At 38.2% G+C, this 22,749-nt stretch overlaps 1 protein-coding gene and 1 pseudogene across 1 annotated transcript in view; one reads left to right on the top strand and one right to left on the bottom strand.

The window, feature by feature from the left end:
* Positions 1-22,749, top strand: part of ACSS1 (acyl-CoA synthetase short chain family member 1) — a 99,101-nt gene that overhangs the window by 8,343 nt on the left and 68,009 nt on the right. Inside the window, exon 2 of the mRNA XM_044663442.1 lies at positions 22,284-22,380. Within this exon, the coding sequence (XP_044519377.1) occupies positions 22,284-22,380 (97 nt within the window). The remainder of the gene's footprint in view (positions 1-22,283; positions 22,381-22,749) is intronic.
* Positions 14,662-16,239, bottom strand: LOC123236578 (annotated as a pseudogene).

Here is a 22,749-nt window from a genome sequence, read left to right as displayed (position 1 = left end):
CTCTCTCTCTCTCTCTCTCTCTCTCTCTCTCTCTCTCTCTCTCTCTCTCTCTATCTATCGTCACAATAAGAACAGGGGAAAGTTGAACCTTCTAGTAATTCTTTGATGTATTCTCCACTTGAGCACATTTCTCAGGATTTCTGTACTGTTTCCTAGGCAGCCTCTGAGCCCTCCCTTCTGAAGCCTCCCCTTTGTTTCTTTTACTCTTTCTATGAGATATTGGAGAGGGATTGCTTACCTCATTTTCTTGTTGTCTTTTGGATCAGTTCTAATTAAAAAAAAACTTTTTTGCAAGCAATTTAGTGACTTTTTTGGGTGTTCCTATCTGTATTTTAAAGTGATTTTTAGGGACCTGGCTTTTTTGCCACTTCTTTCCCAAATCTGTTTAGAATGAAAAGGTAGAAACAGGGGATAGTTCTCTTGGAAGGAACTACTGGAAAACCCCTAATATCATCCCTCTAATTAACATTGCTTTCTAAAGTAAATATATATTTATATACTTTATATATACTTTATAACCCACCTCTGTTACAATGTTTTCATTCAATCATGTCAGTCATGTCTGGCTCTTCATGTCCCCATTTGAGATTTTCTTGGCAAAGATACTGAAATGGTTTGCCATTTCCTTCTTCAACTTATTTTTACTGATGAAGAAATGGAGGCAAACAAGGTTAAGGGTTGCTAAGGGTCACATAGCTAGTAAGTATCTGGGGCTGTATTTGAACTCAGGAAAATGAGTCTTCCTAACTTAGGTCTGGCCATCTATCCACTGTGATACCACAATTTTGCAAAACCCCAAAACAAAAATTAGAGGATTGGTGATGAGTTGATCTAACCCTTGTGAAACTTGGTTGAGTTAAGTCCCCTGAACATTAGTCTGCTTCTGATGGTCTAGTTTTATTTTATTTTATTTTTTGCTTATAACTTGTATGTAAACATACCTTGTAACACTGATTTAGCTTACATTGTGTTTTCACAGAACCAGTTAACAAGAGACTGGGATTACCTATTTATATATAAAAAAGAAACACGGCACTGTAGCTGGGGAGTTCTGGGAAAGTTGGAGACAGTGTTACAGTCTTAGTTTTTGGTCTTTGGGAAAGCTCTGGACTAGGGATGTCTTTGTAAAAGTGTGGGAGAGAGCAATGTTTCACTTGCTCTTTAATAGAATGAGACCAAGTTGGCTTGTGTCTGATTGGCCTATTGCAAATCAGTAGCAGGGGGTGGTGTGAGAAGTTTATGTGTTTGCTGAGTGCCAATATGGCTCTGAAATCACTCTGGCCTGTTGTCAAGGGAGGGTGCTCTAAGGGAGGGTGCTTATTCTTGGACTTTCGGAGAGATGGGATTATACTAGTCAGGGCTAGCCAAGTTGCCTGGAAGCCTTAAGTGAGATCACATGGGATGAATGGTAGTGAGAACCAGAATGGTATGTGCTTCTTCTATGGAAAGCAGAGGTTTGTATAATTTTTTACATTTATGATCTTACTTCTTTGTTTCAGTTGCTATACAAGAAGCACTCTGGGAAGTTAATAAAATCTAGCTTTTGCTGTGCTGTAAATATTGTATCAGGTGTCTGGGAGGTGTGGTCTATAAATATGTGCCAGGGAAATGAGGAAATGGCGAAAAACCAAAATGATAGAGGGTTTTGACAAATATCATTTTAAAAATACTTGACAAGGCTTTCATGTGTTCTGAGCTCCATGCTTCTATCCTATTGTATTTTTATGTGTACAAAAACCAAGTTTGTGTACACTTACTATTTTCAGCCACATTGCTGAGAATTTGTCTTTAGCTGAACAGTCAGGGTATTCATGACAGCTCTGACACTCTTTCTTTTCCTGAACAAAAACTATTGTAGTGCTTTGATCTCATCTTCATGATGCGTCCATCAGTAATCCAGCTATGCCCCAACACGGACGGCAACAAACCATTTTGTGAAGGTGGGCTCCACATTTTGTTCAGCTTCTTGCCTATTGTCTTTCATGGAATCAGGAGTACAGAAAGAAATTCAGGATCAGACCTTGGAGCAGGGCTTCATTAGTTTTTTTTGCATGTATCATGGACTCCTTTGGCAGTCTAGTGAGATCTCTGAACATTATTTCAGAGTAAATTCACAAGGAAAAGAAATGCTAAGTTTTAGTTAGAGGTTAGTGAAAATAAGGATGTAATTTTTTTCCTAATGGATTCCATACCATGGACTTCAAGTTAAGAACCTCAGCCTTAGAAGATGCACAACTAGAGACTAACACTGGACATTCCCTAGTGGTTATGGGGGGGATACCTTCCTTCCCATAAAAATACATTCTTGAAATGTTGTATTTAAATCAGGGGTTGGCAACCTTTTTGGCCGTGAGAGCCATAAGCGCCACATTTTTTAAAATGTAATTTCGTGAGAGCCGTACAGTGCTCACAGTGCACGCTCCTGTAACAGCACCTGAAAAAACATTGACTTTATGGCTCCTGCAGAAAGAGCCATATTTGGCCCTCAAAAGAGTCAGATATGGCTTGACAGCCATACATTGCTGACCCCTGGTTTAAATAAAATAAAATGTAGCCAGGTGGTACAGTGGCTACAGTGTCCAGCTGGGAGTCAGAAAGACCTATATTCCAGAATTCAAATGTTGCTTCTACACTTACTAGCACTTATGACCCTGGATAAGTCATTTAAACCTGTTTGCCTCAGTTACTCATCTGGAAAGTGAGCTTTAGAATGAAATGGCAAGCCACTCCAGTATCTTTGCCGAGAAAACCTCAATCACAAAGAATCAGACAGGACTGAAAAATGACTGAACAATAACAATAAATAAAATACTATTTTAAAGGCATGGGGTGGGGGCAGTCTTTGCTATTTATAGGAATTCTTTTGTGAAGCAAATCATCTCCTCTAGTGTTTCCTATGTGTAAAGTATGTTTATTTTGATGAGCTATTGTTTAAATGGAGGCTGTTCCTATTGTTATTATTATTATTGGCAGTAATACTATGTCCCCATTTTAAACACTATATGTGATAACTTAGGATCATACAAAAGAAATTAAGAAGCAATTATTCATGACACAAAAGAACTTCTTCCAAAAACCCCTCTCCTTTATAGTGAAATGCTTGTTTGATTTGCCAAAGTTTTATGTTGGTGGCATTATTAATCTTTATTATTATTAATAATCAACCTTAACACTTAAAAAAAACAACCCTGGGATGACATTGTCCTGAGTCCTAGGAGGTAAAACGGTATGGGATGTGATGTCTGCTTCAGGGACCTTAAGGTACAGCTGGGAAAACAATAGAACCAGAATCTTAGAGTTTTAGTGATATTAGAGACCATCCATTCTCCTTCCTCATTCTACAGATCAAGAAGCTGAAGAACAAGGCAGTTAAATGACATGCCTGGGCCTCAATCTTTTATCTTCTTCCACAATCTGGCTCCAGTCTATGTGTTCCATCCTATCATTCTCTCTTTATACTTGCCAAATCTGTCTACTTGTGTTTCTCATCTCTAGTACCGAATCGCTCACTTCTATTCCTTTGCACCTTCGGTCTCTTAGAATCCTTCGCTCTCTTCAAAGTCCAGAACAGGTGCTACATACTTTTCTGATCCTCCAAGTTGCTAGCACCTTCTCTCCTGGCTCTGTTAGGACTTGAAACCACATCTTTCTGACTCCCTGCCCAGTGCCCTATCCACCATAATAAGTGAGAGGACTAGGACATGAGATAATGAAAAGTCTTAAAATAGTACCACTCGGTATGTTGGTGTACATGTGTATTAGTATAAATGGGGTCCAATCAACAAGTATTTATTAAGCATCGAGGTGGTGCAATGGATAGAGTGCTTGACCTGGAGTCAGGAATACTTGTCTTCCCAAGTTCAAATCTGGACTCAGATAGATACTTACTAGCTATGTGACCCTATGCAAGTTACTTAACCCTGTTTGCCTCAGTTTTCCTATCTGTAAAATGAACTGGAATCCTAGTATCTCTGCCAAGAAAACCTCAAATAGGGTCATGAGTCAGACAGGACTGAAAAATGTCTAAACAACAATACGTAAGATCCCATGATAAATTCTTGTGAGATAAAGATGAAAATGAAACAATCCTTGCCTTAGTTTATACTCTACTGAGGTGGGGTGGGGTATGCTAGTACAACATGCACACAGATAAATAAACATAAAGTATTTGCAAGTTACATACAAAGGAATTTGTGGAGAAGAACACTGAGGCCTAGAGTAATCAAAAAGGTTTCATGCAGGAGGTAGCACTGGAGCTGAGTGATCTTTGAAGGGGGCCGGGGACTCTTAGGGGGGCAGAGGTGAGGAGAGTGTGCATTCTCTCACACAGAGCAGGGTCTTCATCTCCCCCAATAAAGAGAGAGGCCCATCCCGCTAGGCTTTGGATTACACAGACATGGAGAAGTGCTGATGCTAAAGCAAGGAGAGGAGGTGGGATGTCATGGTTGGGGAAGAGCAAGAGAGGGAGAAGGTCATTGGGGCTGAGAGAATCACCCAAGGTTACCAAAGGAGATAGGACTCAGCTGATCTTTAATAATAGCAGGTGTTCTCTTGCCCAACTGTTCTTGGAAGCAGGATTTTCCTTTCATACTGCCCAGTCTGATGGATGGAGTGAATACTTTTTTTGATAATGCTATAAATATATTTTCACTTGGTTGCTTCAAATGCTGTTCTCTGTATTGCTGCTGTTGGAAACTGTGTTCCTTTCCTTTAGCAACAGCACTGAATAATTAGTGGAGGCCAATGTGTTTATAGCACTGCATAAATGACTGTGAAATAGAAAACACTTTCCTTGATATTCCCTGGGGCCATGTCTGTAAAATATTATCCATAGAGAAATGTTTCTTTGGCCAAAAGGAGAGTGAATTACTTATTGTATTGCTTTTTCTTCTATCGGTCCTAAACACTCTAGTTTAAGGAAGACATGTTATTCCTTAACAGCTCTGAAAGGCAGTCAATCAACACAGATTTATTAAGTACATACTATGTGCCAGTAACCATGCAAGATGCTGGAGATGCAAAGAGGAGGAAATAGTCCCTCATCCCCAAAACACTTTAAATTCATCTAAGTAGAATGTAGACATAAAAGTAAATGCAGGGGGCAGCTGGGTAGCTCAGTGGATTGAGAGTCAGGCCTAGATATGGGAGGTACTGGGTTCAAATCTGATCTCAAACACTTCATAGCTATGTGACCCTGGGCAAGTCACTTAACTCCTATTGCCTACCCTTATTTACTCTTCTGCCTTGGAGCCAATACATAGGTACTGACTCCAAGATGGAAGGTAAGGATTAAAAAAAAAGTAAATGCAATATAAAAGCAAAGTAAATACAATAAATTTTGAGGGCTGCAGGGGCGGGTAGGGGAGAGGTTCTAGCAACTCGAAGGAACAGAAAAGGCTATAGCACTTGTTCTGGGGTTTGAAGAGAGCTGGGGATTCTAAGAGACTGAGATGAAGGTGCAAAAGAACAAAGGTGGGAGATTCAATGTTGGAGAAGAGGAATTTGACAAGTAGACAAGTTTGGCTGGAATATAGAGAGAATGAAAAAATGTAATGCATAGTCTGGAGTCAGATTGTGAAAGAAGAAAGTAAGCATTTATTAAGCACTGTGCCAAGCATTTTCCAAATATTTTCTCATTTAAGTCTCATAACAATCCAGGCAGGTAGGTGCTATTATTATTCTAATTTTACAGTTGAGGAAACTGAGTCGGACAAATGTTAAGTTAATTGTCTAGGGTCGTAAGCTACACATAGTCTGAGCTCAGAATTGAACTCATCTTCCAAACTCTAGGCCCAGCACTCTATCCATTTTATCATCTACCTGCCACTGAAAGGGTTTGAATTTGTGTTTTACCCTAGCAGCAGTAGAAAGCCACTGGATTTTTCTGAGCAGAGCAATGATGTGGTCTGATTTGTGCTTTAGGAAGATCCCTTTTTTTTTTAACCCTTACCTTCTGCCTTGGAGTCAATTGACAACAAGGCAGAAGAGTGGTAAGGGTAGGCAATGGGGGTCAAGTGACTTGCCCAGGGTCACACAGCTGGGAAGTGTCTGAGGCCGGATTTGAACCTAGGACCTCCCGTCTCTAGGCTTGGTTCTCAATCCACTGAGCTACCCAGCTGCCCCCAAGGAAGATCACTTTGGCAACTACTTGAAGGACAGATTGGAAAAGGGAAGAATTTGATCTAGAGATACCAATTAGGAGACTATTACAATAGGCTCCAAAAGAGGTGATGTAAGAACGAAGAAGAGGAGACATGAAAGATGTAGAAGCAGAGTTGACAAAACTTGGTCAAATTAAGTTGTTATTGGGGGTAAGAGAAAATGAAGAGCCAAGGCTGACTCACCTGGAAAGACTAGGAGAATAGTGGGTCTAGATACAGCAAAAGGGAAGTTCAGAAGAACAGTAGGATGGTTATTTTATTTTATTTTTTAAAGATAATTGATTATCAGGGCAGTTAGGCGGCTCTGTGGACAGAGACCCGGGCCTGGAGATGGGAGGTCCTAGGTTCAAATCTGGCCTCAGATATTCCCTATGTGACTTTGGGCAAGTCACTTAACCCCCACTGCCTAGCCCAATGATGGCAAACCTTTTAGAGACTGCGGGCCATGCCCTCCCCAGAGACCATGTGCTAATTCTTCCCCGCCCCCCCAAATGTTGGGCATGTCCCACCGCCCCTTGTCCCACATAGGGGAGGGAGAATGGGCTCCCATTGGGCTGCTGGGTGGAAGAGCAGGTGAAGTGAGGAATATCCTCAGCAAGTGTAGAGAGGGGGAAGGGAGTGGTCTGAGCCTCTGTTCCCCTCCAGCTCTGCCTCCTATGAGTCACCCATCTTATCCCAGACAAGAAGCTCTCCCATTGGACTTCTGGGTAGAGGGGTGGGTGATGTGAAAAAAAAAATGTCCTCAGTGCATGTGAAAGGAAGAAGGGGGAGTGGCCTCAGCATTCTTTTCCCCTCTAGCTCTGCCATCTTTGAGCCACCCACCTTACCCCACTGTGCATTCTCATTGGGTTGCTGGGCAGAGGGGTAGGTGATGTGAAAAAATGTCTTTAGGCATGGTGGAAAGGGGTAGGGGAGCAGCTCTACCTGTGTTCTTCTGCCTTTCTAGTAACGGACTGGAGGGGGGGTGGTGAGGGCAACAAGCATGCCCACAGAGAGTGCCATAGGTTCACCATCACTGGCCTAGCCCTTACCAATCTTCTGTTTCAATATACAGTATTGATTCTAAAATAGAAGTTAAAGATTTTTATAAAAAAAAGAAAAAGAAAATAGGTTATATTTTGGATATGTTAGAGTTTAGATGTCCGCAGGACATCTGATGGGATATGCCCAGTAGATTGTGATAGGACTGAAGCCTTGGGAATAGACTAGGGTTGGATATATAGAAGTGGGAATTGTTTGCATCGAAGTAGGCGATAATGGATTCTATAGGAGCTGAAGTTAGCAATCAACCAACCATTAAGAATTTTTACTATTCCAGGCACTATTATACATGCCAGGGATATAAAATAAAAAGGAAGACAGTCCTTACCCTAAAGGAGCTTATCCTCACATTGAGAGGTAGAAAAGAGAAAGGATAGAAAGAATGAAAAATTACAGCAGTGGTGGTGATGGTGGTGGTGGCAATGGTGGTGGCACTGCTACTGGCTGCAGCTGCTAAGCCCACAGACCCAGGTAATGGAGGAATACTGACAATAAAGGCCAAGATTGCAAAGTAAGAAACACTTGAAGCCTACCAACCATCCTCCAGATGACCACAGAAGAACAAAAATGCTTCAGAAATAAATCCTGGAGCAGCACAACCAACAGAAGGGATGAAGCAGTGCTCCATCCCAGAACAATGTGAAGAGATAGCAAGGAAGACCCATTTCACTGGGGTATGAGGAGATAGTGCTGAATAAGCCTCAGTGGAACTCAGATATGACACATGTCCGGGGAAAGAGCACAGCTGGCTCAGTTCAACCTCAGCAGGGTAAGAATCAAAATCAGCCCAATATAGAGGAAACAACAATGGGAGGAAAGTGGCTCTGCATAGTTCAGCTGGACCAGAGTCTAGGCATGACCCAGCAAGGTATTAATGGGAGGAACACAGGCCAACAAAGTCCAGTCTTGGCAGGATTGGACAGAACCTAACTCACATCAGCTGAACTGAGCCTTCATCATACAGCAGGCCAACCAGGCTATCTCTGCTGAATGCTCTGAGACCAAGACAGCTGAGCTGATGCCAAACACAGTAGAAGCGCAGTACAATACTCACTTCACTCCAGGAATGGAGCTAAATTTCAGCATATAGACAAAATCAAGGGAAAAAGTAACTCCAAAAAGAGCAAAAGACAGAAAAAAAGCCTAATAACTCTAGACAAATATTTCAACAAGAGATATGACCAAAATCCAAGCTCAGAAGAGAATAGCAATACAAAAATGAAAATGTGTGAAACCCCAAAGGAAAATGTGAAAGGATGTCAAACCCAAAATGAACTACTAGAAGAGCTCCAAAAAAGGACAGAAAGACAAATAAGAAACTTAGAAGACAAATCAGAAAAAAAAATGATAGAAAAAAATGAATAACTTAAACAAAAACTTACTGAACAAAACAGTTTCCTAAAAAAGAACACAGGAAAATAATTCCCTAAGAAAGCAAATGCCAAGCCTCAAAGAAGAAAATTACTCCCTAAAAATTAGAATTGGACAAATAGAAAACTACAACTTCATGAGACAGCAGGAAACAATAAAACAAATTCAAAATAATGAAAAAAAACAATAGAAGAAAATTTGAAATCTTTCACTGGAAAAACAAACAATTTGTAAAAGAGATCCAAGAGAGATAATCTAAAGAACATTCAACTCCTTGGAAACCATGATCAAAAAAAGAACCTATTGGAGAGGATGTGGAAAAATCAGGACACTAATACACTGCTGGTGGAGCTGAGAACTGATACAACTGTTCTGGAGAGTAATTTGGAACCATGGCCAAAGGGCCATAAAACTGCATAGCTTTTGACTCAGCAATACCAGTACTAAGTCTGTACTCCAAAGAGATTAAATATAGAGGAAAAGAACCTACCTGTACAAAAAAATTTATAGCAACTATTATTGTGGTGGCAAAGAACTAGAAATTGAAAGGATATGCCTATCAATTCTCTAATGGCTAAACAAGTTGTGGCATGTGCTTGAAATGGAATACTTTTGTAAGGACAGACAAGATGATAACAAAAACACCTAAATGCTATAAGAAATGATAAGCAGGATGTTTTTAGAAAAAGGTGGAAAGATTTGTGGGAACTGATGCAGAGTGAAATAAGCAAACTTTGAGAACATTGAACACAATAACAGCAATGTTGTTCAATGATAATCTATGAAAATTTGGCTACTATTAACAGTGCAATGATCTGGAATAATCCTGAAAGATTTATGATGGAGGAATGCTACCCATCTCTAGAGAAAGAAGTGTTGGAATCGTCTTTCACATCAGTGTATCTTTGGTTTTATTTTGGGGTTTCGTTTGTGTATGAGTTTGCTCTTACAACAATGATCAATATATTGGAAGTGTGTTTTGCATGCCAAAAAAATGAAAAAAAAGTTTTAATCATATGAAGTGATGCAAAGTGAAGTGAGGAGAAACAGGAGAATGTTATACATAGTAACAACAATAATGTATGTGAAGGACAACTATTTTCAACAAGGCAAAGATCAAGGACAACTCCAAGACACTCAAGACAAAAAAAAAAATCTACCTCCATAGAAGGAACAGAGTCCAAATGCAAATTGCAATATAACATTCTTTTCTTTATTTCCTCCATGAACTTTTCTCTAGTGTAGGCAATGTGTATCTTCTTTTACAATATGATGAATATGGAAATATGTGTTGTGTAATAATATACATATATATATATACATATATACAACCTATATTATATTGCCTATCTTCTTGAGGAGGGGGGAGAGGTAGGAGAAAGAAAGCACGGATTGCAAAATGTCAGAAAGTGAACATTTAAAAATTGTATTGACATGTAATCTGGAAAAAATTAAAAATGTATTATTAAAAAGAAGAAAAGAGGGAGGGAGAAGACAATCCAGAACAGAGCTGTAGGTTATATCCCTTGTTAGCTGATGGGACATGGCTGGTGCCAGCTCCTATTTTATTACTTTGTCCTATTTTAGACTCTGGGAAGTGTAATTGTTTCCAATTTGGGTCTGGAACCAGTAAGCTTATGTGTTTATGTATGACATATTACTTTCTGACTCAAGAATATAACCATTCAGCAAATTAACTTTCCAGTCTACACTTACTACTCTCCCCTGTGAGACATTAAGGTTATCCTTGTCCCTTCCCCTCCACTGAACATTCTGCTAAAATTAGGAACTCTAGGGGGTAGCTGGGTAGCTCAGTGGACTGAGAGCCAGGCTTAGGGACCGGAGGTCCTAGATTCAAATCTGGTCTCAGACACTTCCTACCTGTGTGACCCTGGGCAAGCCACTTGACCCCCATTGCCTAGCCCTTGCTGCTCTTCTGCCTTAGAGCCAATACACAGGATTGATTTTAAGATGAAAGGTAAGTATTTTTTTAAATTAAATTAAGAACTCTATGCTCTGTGCCATTGTTTGGGCTAGTAAACAAATGCATTTCTGAGATCTGGTTTCCTCAAAGAGTATCTGTCCATGATGAGTAAGAATAGATACTAGTATTTCCTCCAGATCTAGGAGGGAAACCTTGTACAGGTGAGGGTCCAGGCTTTGTCCTGATCCCTAGCTGTGTGATAGAAAATCCATGGTACTTTATGTTCATCATCATAATTAACAAGCAAACATTTTAGAATTTTCAGAATCCTGAGCTATATTGAGATGGGATTGAGATGAAAATTCTGAGGCATGTGACCCTGCCTTCAAAGATGATCCAGTTGGGGAGACAGGATAGAAATGTAAAAAGATGAATAATCTCAGAAGGGAACATATGACAAATGACAAATTTGTCTTGCAGATCCTAAAAGTCTTAGGAATTCAGAATAGCTCATAAGACTTGAAAACTGCCAGGGAAGTCATTACTGAGGATGTTCAATGGGAATTCATGCCTGAAGGATGAAAAAAAAAACCTTTTATAAGCAAAAAGGAGGGAAAGAAGCCATTCCATTCAGGGAATCCAGAAAAATACTGACAAGCTAGAATGATAGGTTGAATGTCACAATGAATACTTTTATTTTTTGAATAGGGAGACCCTGGGATACCATCCCTGGGGGGTGATACACTGTGAGGTTGCTATTGGAGGAGGAGGGAACAGAGGATGGTTGGATCAAGGAAGACCTCATGGCAGGAATGGCTTTCATCTATCAGAAAGAAGAAGAAAGCCATCTGGTAGCTTTCTAATGAATAAGAGTGGAATATATAATGTAATAATAATAAGAACTAATGATGATTTTAACTAATTATACAAGTGTTGTCAATACCTTTAAATTTAGGTAGTCTTGGGGCAAAACCTAGGTTGTTCTATTATTCAGTTAGGTCTGACTCTTCATGACCCTGTGGGCAATAGCACTTCCATATTGGCTATTGTTTTTTCCTGGAAAAGAGAGTGGAGTAGTTTGCAACTTAACAGAGGTTAAATGACTTGCCCAGGATCACACAGTAAGTATTTGAGGCCAGATTTGAACTCAGGAAGATGAGTCACTCTGACTCTAGGTCCTAAACTCTGTCCACTGTGCCACCTGGATGCCCCTGTAGTATATTATAGTATAGTATATATAGCTTTATTTGAACCCCTGATTACTAAATCTACTTTTGAGCAGAAGCATATTAGATTTTTCTCCAATTCCTCCTTTTAGCTTCATATTCCAAGTGTGTTTCTTGAAAACAGAATATTGTTGTCCATTATGTTATTCTCTGCTTTATGGGCGAGTTCATCCTATTCATGTTCATGATTATGATTGTTAATATTTATCTCCATTCTTTCCTATTATACTTTTTTAAGCTCTTTGTCCCCACCCCCTCTTTGTAAATAAGAAGTTAGTAAAATAGATGGAGTTGCTAAACACATGATCAATAAGTGAAATGATTAGTTTCTGCTCTAATAATCTCTTCTCTTCCCCTTACACCACCCCTGATTTAAGGTTTTTATTCTTTCTTTCCTCTTAATCCCCTCTTGATTGGGTATTTTTTCAAACAATGAAATTTGTTTTGCTATAACCTTCCCTTCTTCTTTTTTTTTTTTTAAACCCTTAACTTCTGTGTATTGGCTCCTAGGTGGAAGAGCGGTAAGGGTGGGCAATGGGGGTCAAGTGACTTGCCCAGGGTCACACAGCTGGGAAGTGTCTGAGGGCGGCTTTGAACCTAGGACCTCCTGTCTCTAGGCCTGACTCTCAATCCACTGAGCTACCCAGCTGCCCCCTCCTTCCCTTATTCTTAAAGTTATCTCTTCTTCTTCTTTGTCTTGGTCCCCTCCTATTTCCCTTTTGAGTTTAAAGCATTTCTATACATGTGTGTTGTTTGTGTATAAAATTGTGTTCAATCTTCTTTTATCTAGTAAGGTTTATGTTACCTATTTCCCTTACTCCTTTCTTCATTTCAAATACTCTTTATCTTTTGTAATTTTGTTATATAAGTGGTTTTTCTCCCCATTCTCCTCCTTTCCCCCCTAGTATATCCCCTATTTCTCTTATTTCTGTCTTAGACCATGAAAATAGAGCCATACCACAATAGGTCTGTAATCTGTCATATTTAATTTTGTATTTGACCTTTAAATATATTAGAACACTGAGATTTATCTAATAAAGTGACATTTGATATGAATAAATGCTGTTATATGTTGTTGTTCAGTCATTTCAGTCATGACTGACTCTTTGTGACCCCATTTGGAGTTTTCTTGGTAAAGATATCAGAGTAGTTTGCTGTGTTCTTCTCCATTTCATTTTATAGATTGAAAACAGATGCAAACAGGGTTAAGTGACTTTCTCTGGGTCACATAGCTGATCTTGCTCTTTGATGGGCAGCTGCTGTTTTCACCATCCACTTCAGAAAAAATTATTTATTTAGAATATTTTTTCTTGGTTACATGACTTATGTTCTTTCCCTCCCTCTTCCTGAAGCTGACAAGCAATTCTCCTGGGTTATATATGTATCATTGTTCAAAATCCATTTCCATATTATTCATATTTTCAATAGAGTTATCTTTTAATGCCAAAACTCCCAACCAGATCCCCCTCAAACCACGTGATCAATCATATGTTTTTCTTTTCTGTTTCTACTCCCGCAGTTCTTTCTCTGAATGTGGGTAGCTTCTTTCTCATAAGTTCCTCTGGATTGTCCTGGATCATTACATTGTTGCTAGTAGAGAAGTCCATTACATTTGATTGTCCCACAGTGTATCAATCTCTGTGTACAATGTCCTCCTGGTTCTGCTCCTTTTGCTTTGCATCAGTTCATGGAGGTCTTTCCAGTTCTTATAGAAATCCTCCACTTCATCATTCCTTTCAGCACAATAATATTCCATCATCACCATCAGAACCATAACTTTTTCAGCCATTCCCCAATCAATGGACATCTCCTCATTTTCCAGTTTTTTGCCACTACAAAAAGTGCAGCTATAAATATTTTGTACAAGTATTTTTATTACTATCTCTTTGGGGTATAAACCCAGCAGTGGTATGGCTGGATCAAAGGGCAAGCATTCTTTGGGCATAATTCCAAATGGCCCTCCAAAATGGTTAGATTAATTCACAACTTCACCAGAACAGCATTAGTGTTCCAATTTTGCCACATCCCCTCCAACATTGATCACTTTCCTTTGTTGCCATATTGGCTAATCTTCTATGTATGAGGTGGTGCCTCAGCATTGTTTTGATTTGCAATTCTCTAATCAGGAGGGATTTAGAACACTTTTTCATGTGGTTATTGATAATCTTGATTTCTTCATATGAAAACTGCCTATTCATATCCCTTCACTATTTGTTGACTGGGGAATGGCTTGGGCTTTTTTGTAAATTTGACTTAGTTCCTTATATATTTGGGAAATTAAACCTTTGTCAGAGTTTTGCTATGAAAAATTTCCCTAGTTTGTTGCTTTCCTTCTAATTTTTGTTACTTTGGTTTTGTTTACACCAAATTTTTTAATTTGATATATTCAAAGTCATTCATTTTACATTTTGTAATGTTCCCTATCTCTTGCTTGGTTTAAATTCCTTCCTTTCCCACAGATCTTACAGGTATACTATTCTATGTTCACCTAATTTATTTATAATTTCATTCTTTACATTTAAGTCATTTATCCATTTTGAATTTATCTTAATATAAGGTGCGAGATGTTGATCTAAACCTGATTTTTCTCATACTGTTTTCCAATTTTCCCAGAAGCTTTTGTCAAACATTGGGTTCTTGTCCCAAAAGCTGGGATCTTTGGGTTTATCATATACTATCTTGCTGAGGACATTTATCCCAAATTTATTCCATTGATTCTCCCTTCTGTCTCTTAGCCAGTACCATATTATTTTGATAACCACTACTTTATAGTACAGTTTAAGATCTGGTACTCTTAGTCCTCCACATTTCACATTTTTCCCCCCATTATTACCCTTGATATTCTTTTTTTTTTTGTCAATATCCAGCTTTATTGAAATTATCTAATTCTCTGAGAATTGAGTTTCAGAAGTGTAGAAAACAATATTGAAAGAGCCAGTCACAAAAAGGTAACTTGGCAGGTGGGATGTTTTGGGGTACAGGGTGGCGAGGACTTCTTTGAAGGGACGACAGTGTCCAGGTCATGGATACCATCTTTGTCAATGATTCGGACGCTGAAGGGAGGTAAGTTCAGGATAAAACGCTTCTGGAGCTCTTCCAGACATTTCTTTAGGAGTTCTACTGCCTCCTCATGTGTGATACTTGGCTTGTAATAACGATCTAGGATACTGAGGGTCAAAAAGGCACCATAACCGTGGGTTGCAAATGGAGCTTTGGCCAATGCTGCCAGGTAATCCATGTAGTACAGTGCAGGGCCTTCATGCTCATCATAGCTGGTCAATAGGAGGTTGACATGGTATGGGGTCCGACTCCGAAGGTAGTCAGCCAGATTTCGACGTGTGAAGTTAGCTGCTGCTGTAGGGGGGCAATTCATACCCATTGTGCATCTTGTAGAGCTGTATATTTTTCTGAATGTATTCAGCAAAAATGCATGGTGTCTCCAGCCTCTCCTACACAAAGAAGTAGGATCTTCTCACTCATCTTAAACATCTTGTCATGATCATCCTTCATCTGGACTATGTTGCTGGCGGCCATGTGGTTGGAGGCCACCGAATTGTAGTCGGTCCCTTGGATGCTGATAAGGTACCATAGTGGGCAGCGGGGCAGGACAAGACTCTCCTTTAATATTCTTGATCTTTTGTCCTTCCAAATTAACTTTATTATAATTTTTTCAAATTCTATAAAAAGTTTTTTGGTAGTTTGATAGGTATGTTATGGAATAAGTAGATTAATTTGGGTAGGGTTGTCATTTTTATTATATTATCTCATCCTACCCAGGATCTATTAATGTTTTTCCAATTATTTAGATCCAGTTTTAATTGTGTGAAAAGTTTTGTAGTTGTGTTCATATAATTCCTGTGTTTGTCTTGGCAGATATATTACTAAATATTTCATATTGTCTAGAGTAATTTTAAATGGAGTTTCTCTTTCTAATTCTTGCTACTGAATTATGTTGGAAATATAGTGAAATGATGATGATTTATGTGGGTTTATTTTGTACCTTTCAACTTTGATAAAGTTGTTAATTATTTCCATGAGCATTTTAGCAGATTTTTTAAGATCCTTTAAGAATATCATTATATCATCTGCAAAGAGTGATAGTTTAGTTTCCTCATTGCCTACTTTTATCCCTTCAATTTCTTTTTCTTTAATTGCTACTGCTAGCATTTCTAGTACAATATTGAATAATAGAGGTGATAATTAGCATCCTGGCTTCACTCCTGATCTTATTGGGAAGATGATATGTTCTGATGCAGATGATATGTGCTGATGGTTTTAAATACATACTGTTTATTATTTTGAGAAATGACCCATTTATTCCTATACTTTCTAGTATTTTCAATAGGAATAGGTGTTGTATTTTGTCAAAGGCTTTTTCTGCATCTATTGAGATGATCATGTGATTTCTGTTGCTTTGATTATTGATATGGTCAATTATGTGGATGGTGTTCCTAATAGTAAACCATCCTTGCATTCCTGGCATAAATCACACCTGGTCATAGTGAATAATCATCATGATAACTTTTTGTAGTTTTTTTGCTAGTATTTTATTTAAGATTTTTGCATCTATGTTCATTAAGGAAATTGGTCTGTAGTTTTCTTTCTCTGTTTTTGGCTTGCTTGGCTTTGGAATCAGTACCATATTTGTGTCATAAAAAGAATTTTTTTCTTTTGCTTATTTTGTCAAATAATGTATAGAGTTCAGAAACCTTACTATATCACAGTTTACTTATCACAGCTTCACTATATCATGGGTTTAAAATATATATATACATATCTAATTCTGTATCAAGGAGTTACAGTTATCACGGCACACTCTTGGCTGATGGAATGAAAAGTGACCAACTATGGCACTGTATTCTGTATACTGGGCCCAGATTGGCTCAGTGACTGTAGGTTAATAAGTGTGGAAAAGGTTTGTAGGAGAATGGGAAGGATTTATAAAGCCTTAAAATATATATAAATAATAAAATAAATATAATGTGGCTACTTCATAGATTTTCATTGAATGTTGGGGTCTCTGGGCTGTAATTTCCATGAGAGATGAGGGATCACTGTATTGGGATTAGTTGTTCTTTAAATGTTTGATAGAATTCACTTGTGACCCACCTGGCCCTTGGGATTTTTCCTTAGGAAGTTCCTTGATGGTTTGTTCAATTTCTTTTTCTGAGATGGGATTATTTAAGTATTTCCTCTTTTGTTAATCTAGGCAATTTATATTTTTGTAAATATTCACTCATTTTACCTATATTGTCATGTTTATTGCCATATAGTTGGGCAAAATAGTTCTTAATAATTACCTTAATTTCCTCTTCATTAGAGGTGAGATCACCTTTTTCATTTTTGATTCTGTTAATTTGATTCTCTTCTTTTTTTTATTAGATTAACCAGTACTACTTTATCTATTTCCTTGTTTTTTTAAAGTACAAGCTCCTAGTCTTATTTATTAGTTCAATAGTTCTTTTAGTTTCAATTTTATTAATTTCTCCTTTAATTTTTAGGATTTCCAATTTAGTTTTTACCTGGGGATTTTTAATTTGTTCTTTTTCTCATTTTTTTAAATTGCAAGCCTAATTCATTGATCTCCTCTTTCCATTTTGTTGGTATAGGCACTCAGAGATATCAATTTTCCTGAGTACTGCTTTGACTGTAATACCATAGATTTTGATATGTTGTCTCCTCGTCATTCTCTTTAATGAAGTTCGTAGTTGTTTCTATGATTTGTTTTTTGGCCCACCAGTTTTGAACAATTAGGTTATATAGTTTCCAATTAATTTTCAATTTGCCTTTCCATGGACCCTTGTTAATTATAATTTTTATCACATTATGATCTGAAAAAGTTGCATTTATTATTTCTGCTTTTCTCTATTTATTTGCAATATTTCTATGCCCTATAACATGGTTGATCTTTGTATATGTACCATGTATTGCTGAGAAGAGGGCATATTCCTTTTTATCCCTGCTCAATTTTCTCCAGATATCTATTAATTCTAACTTTTCTAACATTTCATTCACTTCCCTTACTTCTTTCTTATTTATTTTTTGTTTTGATTTATCTAGTTCTGAAAGGGGAAGGTTGAGATCCCCCACTAGTATGGTCTTACTATCTATTTTCTCCTTAAACTCACTTAATTTCTCCTTTAGAAATTTAGTTGTTACACCATTTGGTGCATAAATGTTTTGTAATCATATTACTTCATTGTTTATAGTACCTTTTAGCAAAATGTATTTTCTTTCCTTATCTCTTTTAATCAGATCAATTTCTACTTTAACTTTGTCTGGTATTGTGATTGCTACTCCTGCTTTTTTTTTACTTTAGAGGATGCATAATAAATTCTGCTCTAGACTTTTACCTTGAATCTGTGTGTGTCACCCTGCCTCAGATGTATTTCTTCTAAACAACATAGAGAAGGATTCTGGTTTTTAGTCCACTCTGCTCTCTGCTTCCATTTTATGGATGAGTTCATTCCATTCACATTCAGAGTTATGATTACTAATTGTGCATTGTCCTCCATCATATTATCTATCCTCTTTGGATTCTACTCTATTCCCTTTTACTCTGTTTTTTATCACCAGCATTTGCTTACTTCCCTTTCCCTTAACTTATTCCCCCTTTACTCCTCTGTAGGGTAAGGTAGAATTCTATATCCTTTGAGCCAGTTATGATGAGAGTAAAGTTTAAGCATTGCCCATCACCACTCTTATCCTTCCCTCTCTATAATGATTTTTCTTTGTGTTATATAATTTGTCCCATTCTCTCTCTCCCTTCCCTTTTCTCTCAGTGTAACCCTCTCTTTCACCCCTTAATTTTTTTATATATCATTCATATGCATACATAGCATATCATACATATAATTTCATATCATATCATCATATAATTTCATATGCATTATATCATCATAATCAGCTTGCTTCCTCACCCACTTTCTGAATAAATTCCTTCTATCTTCTCTACTACTTAGAATACTTTTTAAGAATTACAGATATACTCTTTCCAAATAAACATATAAACATTTTGACCATAATGAATCCCTTACATTTTCTCTTATTTACCTTTTTGGGTTTCTTTTGTGTCTCATGTTTTGACTTCAAATGTTTTGTTTATGTCTGGCTTATTCCTGAGGAATGCTTGGAAATCTTCTACCTTATGGAATACCCATTTTTCCCCCTGAAAGAATATACTCAGTTTTGCTGGATATGTGACTCTGGGTCATAAACCTAAATCTTTTTCCTTCCTGAATATCATATTCCATGCATTTTTATCCTTTAATGTAGAAGCTGCTAGGTCCTGTGTGATCCTTATTGTAGCTCCATGGTATTTGAATGATTTCTTCCTGCCTGAAAAATTTTCTCCTTGGCTTGGTGGATCTTGAATTTAGCTATTACATTCCTGGAAGTTATAATTTGAGGATTTCTTTCTGGAGGTGATCTGCGAATTCTTTAAATTTCAATTTTAGTTTTTTGTTCGAGGATCTCTGATCAGTTTTCTTTGATAATTTCTTGTAGTGTGATGTCCAAGGTTTTTTCTTGATCATGGCTTTAAGGTAGTCCAATAATTCTCAAATTGTCTCTCCTAGATTTATTTTTTAGGTCAGTTTTTTCAAAAAGATATTTCATGTTTTCCTCTGTTTTTTCATTCCTTTTATTATGCTTTTTGCTTCTTGATTTCTCATGAAATCATTAGTTTCTAGAAGGTCAGTTTTCATTTTTAAGACCTGGTTTTCCTCTGTCAGATTTTGGTTCTCCTTTTTCAATTAGTCCATTTCTTCTTGTATCACTTTCCTTTCTTCTTGCATCACTGACATTTCTCCTTGTAACACTTTCCTTTCTTCTTGCATCACTTTCATTTCTCTTCCCAACTTTCCCCCTGCCTCTCTTAATTGGTTTTTGAAACCTTTTTTGAGCTTGTCTAGAATCTGTGTCCAATCCATATTTTTCTTTTGGACTTTGTGTGTTTCCTTTGCTTTCACTGTCCCCTTCTATGTCTGTACGTTGCTCTTTGTCTCCATAAAAACTCTTTAGAGATAGGTGCTTTGTTTGTTGTTTTCTCATTTTTCCTATCTAATTATAGGTAGGCTCTGTTCTATGGGAAATTGGGGTACCCTTTTATACTTCAGTCCTTCCTTGATGCTATTTTTAGCTTATTTTCTGGGTTTCTGTTTCAGTTCTTGTAGGCTGATATCATGGTCTGAGGGCTAAGAACTCTGAGACCCCCCTCCCCTTGCTGATTCATTAACTCTTGAGATGCTGATGGTTTAAGGACTTGCCTTGGGCCTGGACATAAGCTTTTTTTTTTTTTTTTAACCCTTAACTTCTGTGTATTGGCTCCTTGGTGGAAGAGTGGTAAGGGTGGGCAATGGGGGTCAAGTGACTTGCCCAGGGTCACACAGCTGGGAAGTGTCTCAGGGCGGCTTTGAACCTAGGACCTCCTGTCTCTAGGCCTGACTCTCAATCCACTGAGATACCCAGCTGCCCCAGGACATAAGCTTTTGATCTCATTCTGAACTTGATCAGGTCAGGGGCTGATTAAATTCTAGCCCCAGGGTTAGGCTCAAGTCTTTGGTCTCTGCTGTGTACTTGACCCAATCAGGCACATCCTTCATTGTCCTGCCTTGAAGCTCCACCCTTAGCTTTAGCCAAAAAAATCTGGGGTTGCCCCCCTTAGTACTATCAGCTACCCCAAACGGTGTACCATGTCCTCATCCCAAGCCCAGAGTGTGACTCCTGGCTTCACTCTGGGCCCACATGGACCAGCCCACTTCAGTCCAGTCTGCCCTGGGTTGGGACTCCAGCCTTCTCTACAGGTTTGAAATTTCAAGGGATGTGGGTTGGCTTGTACCACTGTTTGCCCAGGAAGGATCTCAGGGTCTGAAAGTTAACTTTAGCTTAGTTTTTGAACTTGGGTTAGCAGATTTGGGTGGGGAATGTGGCTTGCTCTTCCCTTCTTGCCACAGCCTCTTGCTGGCTCTCCTCTCCTCTCACCCCAGTGTCCCAGATGATCTCTGCCTACCTTTTGGGTTTTCTTTTCTTAAAAGCCTTTTCACTATGTTTCCTTGTTGATTCTTTCATTCCTGTATTTGTTTTGTGGTGATATTTTAATATTGGACAGAGAGGATTCTCATGGTGACATGGATCTGTTCTGGTTTACTCCACCATCTTGACTCCACCACAAGAAGTCTCTCACCATCTACTTTTAAAAATAAAACAAAAACTTCTTACCTTCTGTCCTACAATTGATATTAAATATTGATTCCAAGACCAAAGAACAGTAAGGACTAGGCAATGGGAGCTAAGTGACTTGCCCAAGGTCATGTAACTAGGAAGTATCTGGAACCAGACTTGAACCCAGGACCTCCTGTCTCTGGGCCAGGCTCTCAATCCATTAAGCCACGTAGCTGCTCCATGTAGTGTTCTTTTCAGCAAGGGGAAATGACCCTTTGATTAGTTAGAAGAAGCGTCTCCTCTTTGACTCCCTTAGAGCAGTTATATTAAGTTCAAGCAAGCGTCAGAATTATTAGTGCATTACATATCCATGATATTTATAATTAAGGTGATGTTTGATATACTCACAACATATTCCTAGTCTTTAAAGAGGGTAGTTAATATAATCTCTTCCAAAAACTTTTCTTGAGTCATTTTCAGGGAAAAGTGGCTGGTCTGGCTAGGCCATTGCTCTCACCCTGTATGGACTCATCATGTTCCTAAATCACATTCACCTGTGTGTAAAGTCCTGGGAAGTGCCTATATAAAAATAGGGTTATAGGAAGAAGTGATTCCCTAAGTATTAAGGATAGCATCGGCTTTCCAACAGTCATTGCAAATACAGTTACCAGTCTCAACAGAAAGGAATAATAGAATCAGAGGATTAATTTGTTTTGAGGGAGGAGCAGCTGGCATTAACCAAGGAAAAGCATTCTAGTGCACCTGGAAAATGAAGGAAGTGGGCAGCAGGTGTTTAACACAATGTGTAAAGAACAGAGCCTCCTAATCCTCTTAGCTTGTAGTAAAAGAAAGGAAAGGAATCTTCCACTGTTTGGCAAGGGTAGGTCATGGGGACTTGACAGCTAGGGTGATGGGAACAAGTGCCCAGAAGCCAAAAGGATGGATTTTCCTAGTGACTGTATCATTTCTTAGTGGGAGACCTGCCTAGTTTTGTTTAGAGGCTTTACTAGACAGATTCTTGAAAGAAGTTTCAGGTTCTTATGAATTCTAGATTCCCTTCTTTTCCTTTGAAAAGGATATCATGAAAACTGTCATTTCCTGTTTGTATTGGGCTATCAAACATAATTCTTTCTCACTCAGGACCTAAAGCAATCTACTTTTTGGATATTCTCCTGCCCTGCATTCATCTTATCTATTTGAGAACAGAAGTGGGTAATGACTTTTGTGTGTGTTTAATTTCTTGATCCCAGCATATTTCCAGGTTTTAACAACAACCTTTTGCTTTTATCAAGTAGGTAGAAACCTTTGGTAACAATATGGCAACCTGTTTCTCTAGTGTGCTAAATGTGCTAATCCAAAACAAAACACATGTAACCCTTAAATTTTTTTTTAATACAGTAAACTGCTTGGATCAACATGTGCAGAAATCCCCGGATAGAGTTGCTTTGATCTGGGAGAGGGATGAACCTGGCACAGAAGTGAAAATCACATATAGGTATGATCATTCTTCCTTGTCATTTTTCAATGTAAACATGTTTAGTATCATAGCAAACTTATCTTTTTGTTCCTTTTTTTTTTGAAAAATAAAAGGCTAGTCCCATCTCTCCTTCCCAACTTAGCAAAAATAATTTGTGGCTAAACATCTATGTTTAAAAACTCTTCTCAACACTTCCCACCCCTACACCCGTGCAAAAAAGCAACTAATAACACGATTGTGTATGGAATACTTCTGGCTGAGAAAGGAAGAGAAAGATACATGTAAAAACAATTTTTTTTGCCTTTCTCCTTCTCCTTCCCTCTCTCCTTCTTCCTCTCTCTCTCTCTCTCTCTCTCTCTCTCTCTCTCTCTCTCTCTCTCTCTCTCT

This window comes from Gracilinanus agilis, chromosome 2, assembly GCF_016433145.1.
Source record: "Gracilinanus agilis isolate LMUSP501 chromosome 2, AgileGrace, whole genome shotgun sequence".
Lineage (NCBI taxonomy): Eukaryota > Metazoa > Chordata > Mammalia > Didelphimorphia > Didelphidae > Gracilinanus > Gracilinanus agilis.
The sequence above is the reverse complement of the archived record's forward strand: the minus strand, read 5'-3'. Positions and strand labels throughout refer to the sequence as shown.